General features: G+C 38.6%; 1 protein-coding gene across 50 annotated transcripts in view; it reads left to right on the top strand.

Moving 5' to 3' along the window:
• The first annotated feature begins 7 nt into the window (after positions 1-7).
• Positions 8-12,351, top strand: part of LOC307046732 (uncharacterized protein) — a 38,787-nt gene continuing 26,443 nt past the window's right edge. For 36 of the 50 annotated variants that reach the window (XM_079693267.1, XM_079693268.1, XM_079693316.1 and 33 more), the window contains exons 1-17: positions 8-423; positions 2,249-2,410; positions 2,501-2,584; positions 2,842-2,946; positions 3,039-3,194; positions 3,357-3,500; positions 3,608-3,751; positions 3,985-4,128; positions 4,237-4,356; positions 4,537-4,656; positions 4,763-4,792; positions 4,897-4,944; positions 5,058-5,084; positions 6,449-6,595; positions 6,687-8,060; positions 10,096-10,236; positions 10,538-12,124. In XM_079693267.1, coding sequence (XP_079549393.1) covers positions 414-423; positions 2,249-2,410; positions 2,501-2,584; positions 2,842-2,946; positions 3,039-3,194; positions 3,357-3,500; positions 3,608-3,751; positions 3,985-4,128; positions 4,237-4,356; positions 4,537-4,656; positions 4,763-4,792; positions 4,897-4,944; positions 5,058-5,084; positions 6,449-6,595; positions 6,687-8,060; positions 10,096-10,236; positions 10,538-12,124 — 4,543 coding nt within the window. In that variant the 5' untranslated portion in view covers positions 8-413. The remainder of the gene's footprint in view (positions 424-2,248; positions 2,411-2,500; positions 2,585-2,841; positions 2,947-3,038; positions 3,195-3,356; positions 3,501-3,607; positions 3,752-3,984; positions 4,129-4,236; positions 4,357-4,536; positions 4,657-4,762; positions 4,793-4,896; positions 4,945-5,057; positions 5,085-6,448; positions 6,596-6,686; positions 8,061-10,095; positions 10,237-10,537; positions 12,125-12,351) is intronic. The other 14 variants (XM_079693302.1, XM_079693306.1, XM_079693293.1 and 11 more) reach the window with 3 other exon arrangements.

The raw sequence follows: 12,351 nt of genomic DNA on the forward strand, positions 1-12,351 counted from the left end.
GCACCAATAACACAGGGGGGATATTCTGTCTGTTCCCCCTTCTCCATACCCAGCCCTTTGCTTAGCTGGACTCTTTCCTTCCCCCTGCGTAGCTCTCCTTCGCCCCACCGCCCCAGACCCCCCTCTGCAATGCTGCCACACCGGCAGCTCCAACATCGCAACACCTGTAAATCTTAAATTCAGGCTTGATTTTCCTTTTTTCAATCCTCGAGAAGTTTAACCATTGGATTACACCGGCCAGGAAACAAGGCAGAGATCACCAAGTGGAAATGGAATAATTGAATAACTTGGACACTTTTTACACATAAACGGATTGGATTGTATACTGAAGCTGTGATTTTCCATTTACTTCTGCATGAGGAGGCGTTGCCCTCAATTTAAAGGATTATAGCTGAAATTGTCTGCATATCATCATGGCTCAAGGTAGGAGTGTTCCCTCTGTGTCAGCACTGAAATTAACCACAGCCCTTTTTTGCTACAGCACAGAAAGTCTAAGTGATTTATGCCATTATATAAACAAATGGAAGTTTTTCAATGGTTTGTCCTCTTTGGAAAATGTGTTGAAAGTTGGTTGCTATAAATACAGGATATCATGTGGCTGGAGTATTAGCGTTGCTCTCAAGTGACAGACACGACTGCTGCTGCCACTGACCTCTGTCTTCAACTTTCTTTTTGCCATTTAAAAAACAAGTCCACTTTGTAGGCAATCTACTCACACAAGTTGTATTTTCTGTGGTTTGATTTGGCGTAAGGCCTTGTCATGATTTGAACAATAACAAGCAGTTTTCCTTTTAGAATCAGTGCGTTTGTGGTGAAATACTGACTCCACCTGTCCATCCTGAGAAACTCTGAAGGGACTGTTTTTGAGTCTCAGCATTTTTACACGAGGAAGTGAATCATAAGTTGAGCACGCTAAGAGTTCATTCACCGTAACAAGGTGTCTTTTCACACTTTGACACCTGATCCATGTCTGAATGTGCGTCAGTGTTGATAAGGGTGAGGATGTCATTAAATGCCATCACAAAAATGTTCCACTGGACTCAGCAGCTGGGAATCATATTATGTTTGAATAAGCTGATGACATGGAAACTACAGAAGATTCCTTTCTTTTCTGTTTTTTAATCAAACAAGATGTGTTTATCATGTCTTTTGATAAACACTGTACCAAGATCAGACTGTCTTTATCTTCTAAAGTTCCAATCCTTTGATCACAAAAGAAAATTACCTTCACCTGTTAAGGCTTAGCTGCGGCGTGTGATGAGACTCTATTAAAGGAGATTAGTCTCCCAAACAAACCACAGTAATGTAATTAGACTGAACCATACTTATGTGTTAAAGTTGTTGCTAGCATTACATGAATGGGAGAATCTTAGATTTATCAAGCCAGTGGATATGTTTACTTTGTTGTAAAATAATATCTAGATTGTTATCAGGAACTTCTTCTAATTACAGACACGTTTCTTCCCCCAAGATGTTTATACCATTGTGTATCCATTACTGAACCACATTCTCAATTGAAGGCCCTAGAGACTTATACAGTATTTAAGTTTAACTATGATCGATGTGGCTCTGCATGAACATGTCATGTTGAGCTGAACCGGTTTGGTTTGTTTTCTTCACATGAGAAACAAGCTTCTCTTTCTTAGCTTTTTTCACTGATCCTATATTAGATTATATAAATAAAATAAGTTCTTCATGGAGCAGTTTAAATTGCTTTCTGAGTTAAAATGAACGTGTCACGGATCTCTGAAAGAAGATTTAAGACATATCTTTGGCATTTCTCTGCCCAAATGCACATATATCTGCATTTTGACCAATATTAGTCACTTGTTGTTTTATTGGTCTTGCTCTAGTAGGGCCTAAATACACATTGTGATCATTGTTAATCTGCATGCCCTTTGTGTTTGTCTTATACAGTTATAGTTGGGTCTGACTGTAAAAGGACAAACCAAATATCAAAGAGTATATTAAAACAAAAAATATAATAAGGATACATATTCTAATACAACTTCCAGTGTAACAGAAGCGTCAGTCAGATCTAGGCAAGGCAAGGCAAGGCACGTTTATTTATATAGCACCTTTCAACACAAGGCAATTCAAAGACATTAAGAAAATGGCATTGAAAAACAGTCATTAAAAAGCAAAAGTAATCAAATAAACATTAAAGGAAAAAATACATGAATAAAGATCTAGCAGCAAAGGCTGAACCACAACTGGAACATCATCTTTTTGTTTTTCTCACACGAAGGCGTCTCGAATGAAGTCGCTGCAGCTCAGAGGCCCAGAGGGCTCGGGATCCTCGGGAAGCTCAAAATGTCGGCGGAGCTGCTCATCGCCCTGGCGGCCCTCCTGTCCTGGGGGGTGGTGGGAGTGGTGATGTTTGACTTTGTGGAGTACAAGGCAGTCCCTGGTAAATCACAAATACTTACATACATTTATCTGTACAGGGTTTCAATCAGCAAATATGCATAAGTATCAATCATACTGTTACCCTTCTCAGACATTCAACAAATCGTGTCGGACCCTGTGCAAGCTGTAAACGACGCTGTTGACGAAGTAACCAGTCTGTTCAATAAGTTTCAAGGTACATAAGAAAGACACACATCTTTTAAATAATCATAACCATTATGGACTTTATGTAGATAGCACAATGAATGCATCAAGTGCTTAACATTTAAACAAACGTATCATACACATTAACATATGGATGTAATTCAACTATGAATGGAAACAAGATAAAAGAAAAATACCTCTCTCTTGATAATCAAAGAACAATAAGATTTTAAAAATCATTGCTATTTCAAATGTTGTAATATATCAATTGTATCTCTGGGTCCCCAGAATGTACACCTGATTTCAGTGACCCCACTTCCGCTGCCACCTACGCAGCTGAGGAGATATCGGAAGCAAAAGATGGATTTGTTCGCTATTTTTCAGATGAAGAAGGTATGAAAACATATAACTCTACTCAACAACAGCAAACAATGAATTAAATGTGACGTAAGCACGACTCTAACATCCACCTTCTAAACCCACAGGGAACTTCTACCTCAGCTATGTGGACCCGGTGGTCTTCGGCAGACAAGCTTTCCATTCGACTAATGATTTCATATGTGGAGTTGCGGGCATCTTTAGAGACACACTGTGTGCGATAGTGGACACCATATTGGATACTATATTGGGTATAAATAAAGGTATGTATTCCATACTTAATGCTTATTTCTGACTAGGGAAAGTGTCTGCTTTCCTTTCTTTTTATTTACAAGAGAGTAACACAAAGTAAAAAGAAATCATTTTTGGCATATATTTTGGGATAGTGTGGTTATAAAATAATTTTCCCTCCTATGTTTCCCCAGGAGAAGTAGACATTAGCTACATCGACCCGGTGGTCACAGGCCGAGGACTCTTCAGTGTTACTAATGACTTTATATGTGGAGTGGGGGGCTACATCCAGGGTGTGTTCTGTGCCATTTTGGACACAATTTTGGATGTAGTGAAAGGTATTTACTCTTCCCTCTTAACGTTTCTTTATTATTTAACCTCTTTGAATCCTGCAATTACTATTTAACACATTTCATGTCCTTATCTGTTTTGTATTTTTTCCCAGGAACTGTAGATCTTAGCTTCATGGACCCTGTGTTGGTGGGCAGAAATATCTTCAGTGCTACAAATGAAAGCGTTAATGGTGTAGTGGGCTACATCCAGGAGATGCTTTGCACCATCGTAGACAGTGTACTGGATGTAACAAAAGGTAACTACATCTTTACAATGTTTGTGGTGCAATACAAAACGTAGCATGTCTATATGTGTGGCCTAAATGTGTGACTAAATCAACAATATTAATCAATAACTTAGCTTGTGTTTTTCATGGGTAACAGTACTTTTGTTTCTGTGTTTTAACTTGATCAAATGGTTTTTACCTGTCTTTTAAAATGTCTGTGTAGAATGAAGTAACTCATTGGAGTGTTGGTTTGCTCTTCTCAGGAACCACTGACATTAGCTACATTGACCCTGTGGTTATTGGTAGAAATGCCTTCAGTGTTGCTAACGACATTCTGAGTAAAATATCAGGATACATCCAGGATGTGCTCGGTGCCATCTTGGATGTGATACTGGACACAACACAAGGTAGAGTATTTTAACCTTTTCCCTAATCTACTGTTCAAATGTTTACCACAACCATGTTTACTTTACTGCAGCCGGTTAACTGAAGTTTTCCCCTGTTTTGCTCATCAGGCTTCCAGGATGCTATGGGATTCAGCCCCATGTCAGCTGTGAAGAGAACAGCAGAAATCACCAAAGAGCAGATAGACATGCTCGTGAACTACGTCTCCACAATGATGTTTGGTGATCAAGGTCTGTATGTTTAAATACAAATATGCTACATTACAATACTGTTGCTGGTATCACTGTGTTTGCTTTTGCTGGCTATTTATACAAAGATACGTAAGTATGGTAATAGAAGAAATAGCTAACAATTGTATGATTTATTTTGTACAATGTGTTTTATTAACGGCAGCTTTACTGATGTTTCAGGGATCCTTCCAGAAGTGTCCGTTGATCCCATGAAAGTCATAGAAGATGCTTTGTTGGAGTTCTCAGACAAGAAAGAAGTGTTTGTGGCTTACATGTCGAGCATGCTTGTTAGGGATCAAGGTATGCTTCTTTGCATTAGTTATATACTCTACTTTATACCTTTATAAATACACATACTTAAAAATAAAGTGGTGCATATGTGATGCCGGTTTTTCTCCTGTTTTAGGTGAACCTGCTGCCACACCAGCTGTTAAAGGTTTCACTTTTTATTTCAGTTTTATCTAAAAGCATCTTACAAGCATAATACTTAATATTTCAAAAACCATTTGCACAACATATCTGTTTCTTCTCTTTGTTTAGATGAAACTGTGTCTCCCCTCTCTGATATAACTCTGGTATATAGGAAAGGTAAGTAATACAAATGTAGTTTTTTAGTTTGTCTTGCTGTCACATAACATTTCTTTGTTTATATAAAAAAGGTTAGCTGTCTTTCATAACCAAATGGTTTTTTTTAAACGCAGGAGAATTTCTGCCACCTATTGAGAAAGGTAACAAATCAACACCATGCACAGAATATATTGTGCAAAACCACAATAATGTTTATTTGGGTGCAATATAAGTTGTCAGCAAACTGGCCACGCACTTGATGCATGTTTGCATTACATTTGGTTTTCTTGGAATGAACTGGTCTAAACTTGATTCATGGTGTGTTAAATACAAGACAATAAGCCTAAAGTAAGAGGAAATTGAATGTTAATTTAGCTTGAATAAACCTCATTTTGCATCTAAACAAATATGCATCATGACCACTGTATACCTTCATTTGAATATATATAATATTAATTAGTATTTGGCGACTGCATCTCTCCCTTTGTAACACTAAATGTTTGCTGTGTGTAACATTTCGTGGAACTATGCGTTCGTCTTTTGCTATCAAGTTGCTTTTGTTCCAGTCATCATGTTTTCTGTTGTGCGTAAAACATTTGTATTCCTATGTTGCATTGAGCATAAAAACATGTCTTTAATATGTATCTTTTGAAGTTGTAGGCATGTGTGTGTATGTGGATTGTTTGATCTTTGTTCTGCTGCCGTCAACTTTTACAAGACATTTGCGTTAATTGCCGCAGAAAATAGTCCCCGTCAAATAAACTATTTACTGCTGATTAAGTCAACCAAAATAATGCTTTAAATAAATCAGAATACCTTTATTAGTCCCACAGAGGGGAAATTTGCATCGTTACAGCAGGAAAGAACCACGGACAGTTTAATGTTACATATGTTAAAAAAAAGTACTAAGTTATGATATAATAACAAATATAATAAAAAAATAAAAGTAAAACAAAAATACTTTTCAAAATACAAATCCTGTAACAGTTCTTAGGATTTAGCTGCCAGGTATATATTACACATTTATTAATGGCATATGTATATAATAATGTATATATTGCACATATTGCACATAGTTTGATGGTATTTAACAGCAGCAAGTTACACAATTTACAAAATGCAAAAAACACACCTTGTAACGATTCTAAGGATTTAGCAGCCAGGTATAAATTACACGGTTATCAACGGCATATATATATATATATATATATATATATATATATATATATTGCACATATAGCACATATTGCACATAGTTGATTGGTATTTAGCAGCAAGGGGTATCTGCATCTTCAGTACAAATGTATGAAAGTAATAAGAGATGAAGCATTGTTAGCTTTGGTTTAAATTTGGCAAACTCAGAATGTCATCGCCCAAGGCATGTTTTGTGTATAATGTCTTGAATGGTCATCGTTCCCATTTCACCCCATCCAATTGTTCTTTACCTGTAAATCCTTTTGGAGCTGCATTTCCATGTAAAGACGTAAATGTCAGATAAGACAGGTCACATGCGATGATGATACAGTTGCAGAGATCATGAAAGCTGCCAAAGATGAAGCTGCTGCTGCTGCTGCTGAGTTAGCTGAAGCCCAGGACTCACAGATTGAAGAGGCTGAAGTTCCCACTGAATCTGCCAGGGCAGCAGACGGGGAAGAGGCAGAGGAAGATGATGGTATTCATACGTTTATTCTTGAATTGACACATTTGTTAGTCGGATACAAGATTGATAACAGGCACTAAAATTGTCACTATCACGTCACTAGTGAAACACGTCCACCTTGAAGAGACTGAACATGAACCTTCTCCAGAAGATGAGGCACAAGAGGCTGATGCTGAGGATATTAAAGCAGAGGAGGTTGTAGCACATGAGGAGGAGGAGGAGGAGGAGGAGATAAAAGATGATGAAGGTGTTGCTACAGAAGGGAAAGATGAATTAAAAACAGAGATAGAAGAAGAAGAAGAGGAAGAAGTGGAGCCACAAACTGAAGAAGAGGTGGAAGAATTGAAGCCAGAGGAAGAGGAGACTGAAGCTGAAGAAGAATCAGTCAAAGAAGTGGAAACCAAAACTGAAGATTTGATAGAGGAGGAGGAGGAGGAGGAGGATGAGGAAGAGGAGGATGAGGAAGAGGAGGAACCTCGAACAGAGGAAGAGGCAGTAAAAGAAGAGGAGGATACCAAATCGGCAGATCTTGAGGAAGAAAAGAAGGAAGAGGGGGAGACAAAATCTGAAGAAGATGCTGTAGAAGAGGAGGAAGAGGAGGAGGAGGAGGAGACAGAAACTGAAGAAGTTGCTGTAGAAGAGGAGGAAGAGGAGGAGGAGACAAAATCTGAAGAAGATGCCGTAGAAGAGGAGGAAGAGGAGGAGGAAGAGGAGGAGACCAAATCTGAAGAAGATGCCGTAGAAGAGGAGGAAGAGGAGGAAGAGGAGGAGGAGACAGAAACTGAAGAAGTTGCTGTAGAAGAGGAGGAAGAGGAGGAGACCAAATCTGAAGAAGATGCCGTAGAAGAGAAAGAGGAGACAGAGGAAACCAAAACTGAAGAAGATACAGTAAAAGTTGAGGAGGAGGAGGAGGAGGAAGAGGAGGAGGAAGAGGAGGAGGAGGAGGAAGATGAGACCAAAACTGAAGACAGAGCTGAAGAGGAGAAGATGGAAGATGAAGATCTCCTTGTTGACGAAGAATCAAATGAAGAAAAAACTGAAACGACTGAAACTCACGTCCAATATGAGTTTGTAAAAACTGACCAGGACGATCAAGCTCTAGATCTGGACGATGATGATGATGATTTAGAAGAGGAGGAAGAAGATCGACTGGACCAAGTGGAGAAGATGGAGGTGGAAGAAGAAGAAGAAAAAGAGACACCTCTCCAACAACTTGATCTTGAAATTCTAGCAACTGAACAAGTTGCTAATACCAGTGCAGTGCCTGAATCTGATGATGAGGAAGAAGAAGACGTTATCGATGAAGACCACGACGAATACTCCGACATCATCGACGATCAGGATGAAAATAACAACAACAGTGAGAGCGGGAAAACTGAACTCAGACGTAGGAGGAAGGTTCAGATCCCCTCTGAGAGGCTGAGGAGAGCCGGGTCCAAAGCTGCTCACAAAGAACAACGCCTTGAAGATGAGAAAGGTACAACACTCTCACCATTATCCCCACATGTATCTCACCAGTCCATTTTCATTATGAGCTCATGAGAAGGATTCTGAATGATGAGTTTGTTACTAATGATAAATAATAAGTGTGAATATTAACATGTTTTGAACCACTTGTTTGTGACGAGACTCGATTAGAGCCTAACATGTAACCTATTATCTCCTCATCTCAGGGCATGTTGTTCAAATGTTCTGATCGGTTATGTTGTGTTAATCCAGGCTTCAGGCCGACTGAGTAACTTTCACATAAAACTGTTTTTCATTAAAGATTAGAGAAACACATTTTAGGAATTACTCTTGTTTGTTTTTTTACTGAGAATCAGAGGAGAAGGTAAATAGGATAAATAACAAGACTTGTTAATGTATGGCTACAAAGAAGCCAGAACAAAGTTTAACCACAGGTCACATTGCAAACAGGAACTACTGAAAGATACTCAGCAACATGTATAGATGGCCTACTATTAATGGTGCCTTATTTTAAACAAACCAGGGCTAAAAACACCAACATGCGGCACCCAGACACAATACTGAACTCCATTTACGTCGCCCAATTGGGATGCTCTAATCAAACTAATGTCTTTGCAATGACTGTGTTATAGCGAAGCCTCTAGATAAAGCTTTGAGTCTAGTCTTCATCCTCTTGGCTTACAATGCTCTGGTACAATAACACATTTATATTTTACTTTGCTGTTCCTATTTCATTTTCATTAATGAATTGTTGTACTTGACACAGAGGAATGAACTGATATTGATCTTCTAATCTGACAAGAAAGATGAGCACATTTCCCAAAGTGTTTATTTAAAAAGCAAATAAACACGGACTGACCAGATCATTTGAGGTTTTATTTAGATCAGAAGCTCATCTTGACCATGGTGTGAACAGCTCAGCGGAAAGAGGATCTTGTGACTAATACAGTACAGTGCTCCTATAAATGTGCTCTTTTCTTTTTGATGACTCAGTAACTACAAATCTATTTCCTAAGGTGCTAATTATGTACTTAACTGCTCCTGCATTAGACCAAACGGTACATGCCTTAGGCAGTGAGTCATTATGCAGCTTCATTTATAGGATTCTCCATTAGGACAAGAAAAAAATCAAATATAGCATGTCATGTTTCATACACAGTGAATGATGTGTCAAATGAAATTGATAACTGAAAAACAAGTTATTATGACTTCGTTGTAGATCTCTGCACCTTAAAAATGTAGGTCTGATCAATTATCAATATAATATAGTGATTATGCAAGCAAGATTAATTGTTAAGGCGTGTTGACTTTCTAACACCGACTACTGGTCAGAATTGAAGTATATACTTGTTATATGTCTTCCCTGACCACGCGTAGACTGAAACATTGGCACATCCTTATATATAAGGCTATTCTTGGTGCTCTTCCCCCTTATCTAAGGATGTACATAAATAGAAAATGTACAGGATCCTATCGGCTTCGCTCCGAGACGTTTTCCTTTTAACTCTATCAAAGGTCCGTACTGAACTTGGGAAAAGGGTTCAGTTACGCTGCCCCTCAAGCTTGGAACCTGCTTCAAACTGAGCTGAAACTCAGAGAGCTGGTCTCATTAGAAACACTCAAAGCAACTTTAACTGACCTTGAAGCAGGCCGCTGTGTCTGTAAATGCTTTGGCTAAACTTGGTGTATGACTGTGTTGTGATTGTGTGCTTTTTAATTGTTTGTAACTGTACAACTGTCTGAAACTGTGCTGTTACCATTCTTGGGCCAGGACTCTCTTGAAAAAGAGATTTGTAATCTCAATGAGACCTATCGTGGTTAAATAAAGGTAAAATAAAAATATAATTTGACACAATTAGTTATTAAAGGTAATAATCTTGAAATTGTGCACCTTCTTCAGTTTACTTCATTCCAACTTGACTTTAACATTTCAGAACGTTCTAATTGAATGTATTGATTTGGTCTAATTTTGCAAACACCAGAACATACTCTATGCACTAAAGCATCTTATAGTTCTGCTTGTGAAGAATTCTTGTTGCTTACAGAACTCCCAGCCGCCGAAACTGAAAAAGAGGAGAAAAAAGTTGAGGAAGACAAACTTGAGGAAACTATTGAGATGAAACTAAAAGAAGAAACGCCTAAGGAGGTGACCACACCCCTTGAAAAGGAACCACCAAATCCCAAAGGTAAATACACTTAATGAAACAAAATATTGTTACCTTTAAGAGTATATGTCTAAATATTAAGTATGTCCACAAGAGAATGCAGCTTCATAATGTTTTGTTTACCTATGTTACACTATTCCAATAAGCTGCGTATGCTACAGAGGACCAAATGAAAAGCATTTGTAAACCACTTGTACATATTTCACAAAATTGTTTTCAGGACTATAAACCATTTTGGGTACTTTGTCCCTGTTCCACTTTTAATAATGTTACATTCATCTTCGAGTACCTACAAAACTGACTCGTGTATGTTTGTCTTTAGAAGAAGAGTCTAAAAAGGAGGTAGAACCTAAGAAACCATCCAAAGAAGAGGGAGAAGTCAGGAGGCCTTCAGAGGAGAAGAAAGAAACACTAAAGCCTGAACAGAAGTCACCAGGGACAAAACCCTCTGAAGAAAAAACAGATGTGGAAACACCACCCAAAGAAGAAAAGGAAGTCAAGAAACTTCTCAAAGAAAAGAAGGAAGACAAGACATCTCTTAAATTAGAGAAAGATGATGAGAAACATCTCAAAGAACAGACAGGTGATGAGAAACCTTCTAAAGGGGACAAAGAAATCAAGAAACATCTGAAAGAAGAGAAAGAAGTCAAGAAACATCTCAAAGAAGATATAGATGACAAGAAACCATCTAAACAAGAGAAAGCCAAGAAACATCCAGAAGAAGTAAAAGAAGTCAAGAAACAACTTAAAGAAGATAAAGAGGCCAAGAAACCATCTAGAGGAGACAAGACATCTCTCAAAGAAGAAAGAGTAGTCACGAAACCTCTAAAAGAAGACAAAGAGTCCAATAAATCTCTCTCAGAAGAGAAAGACATCAAGAAAATGTCTAAAGAAGAGAAAATAGTCGATCAACCTATTAAAGAAGAGAAAGAAGTTAAGAAACTATCTAGAGAAGACAAAGAGTCCAAGAAACCTCTCAAAGAAGTCAAGAAATCTCTCAAAGAAGTCAAGAAACCTCTCAAAGAAGACAAAGAGTCCAAGAAACCTCTCAAAGAAGTCAAGAAACCTCTCAAAGAAGACAAAGAGTCCAAGAAACCTCTCAAAGAAGACAAAGAGTCCAAGAAACCTCTCAAAGAAGTCAAGAAACCTCTCAAAGAAGACAAAGAGTCCAAGAAATCTCTCAAAGAAGACAAGACAGTCACAAAACCATCCAAAGACGACAAGACAGTCACGAAACCATCCAAAGAAGACAAGACAGTCACGAAACCATCCAAAGACGACAAGATAGTCACGAAACCATCCAAAGAAGACAAGACAGTAACGACACCATCCAAAGAAGACAAGACAGTCACAAAACCATCCAAAGACGACAAGACAGTCACGAAACCATCCAAAGACGACAAGATAGTCACAAAACCATCCAAAGACGACAAGACAGTCACGAAACCATCCAAAGAAGACAAGACAGTCACAAAACCATCCAAAGAAGACAAGACAGTCACGAAACCATCCAAAGACGACAAGACAGTCACGAAACCATCCAAAGACGACAAGACAGTCACAAAACCATCCAAAGAAGACAAGACAGTCACGAAACCATCCAAAGAAGACAAGACATTCACGAAACCATCCAAAGAAGACAAGACAGTCACGACACCATCCAAAGAAGACAAGACATTCACAAAACCATCCAAAGAAGACAAGATAGTCACGAAACCATCCAAAGAAGACAAGACAGTCACGAAACCATCCAAAGACGACAAGACAGTCACGACACCATCCAAAGATGACAAGACAGTCACGACACCATCCAAAGATGACAAGACAGTCACGAAACCATCCAAAGAAGACAAGACAGTCACGAAACCATCCAAAGAAGACAAGACAGTCACGAAACCATCCAAAGACGGCAAGATAGTCATAAAACCATCCAAAGACGACAAGACAGTCATAAAACCATCCAAAGACGACAAGACAGTCACGAAACCATCCAAAGAAGACAAGACAGTCACGAAACCATCCAAAGACGACAAGACAGTCACGAAACCATCCAAAGACGACAAGACATTCACGAAACCATCCAAAGACGACAAGACAGTCACGAAACCATCCGAAGACGACAAGACAGTCACGAAA

Source organism: Notothenia rossii, assembly GCF_949606895.1.
Source record: "Notothenia rossii genome assembly, chromosome: 7".
In the NCBI taxonomy this organism is placed as follows: Eukaryota; Metazoa; Chordata; class Actinopteri; order Perciformes; family Nototheniidae; genus Notothenia; species Notothenia rossii.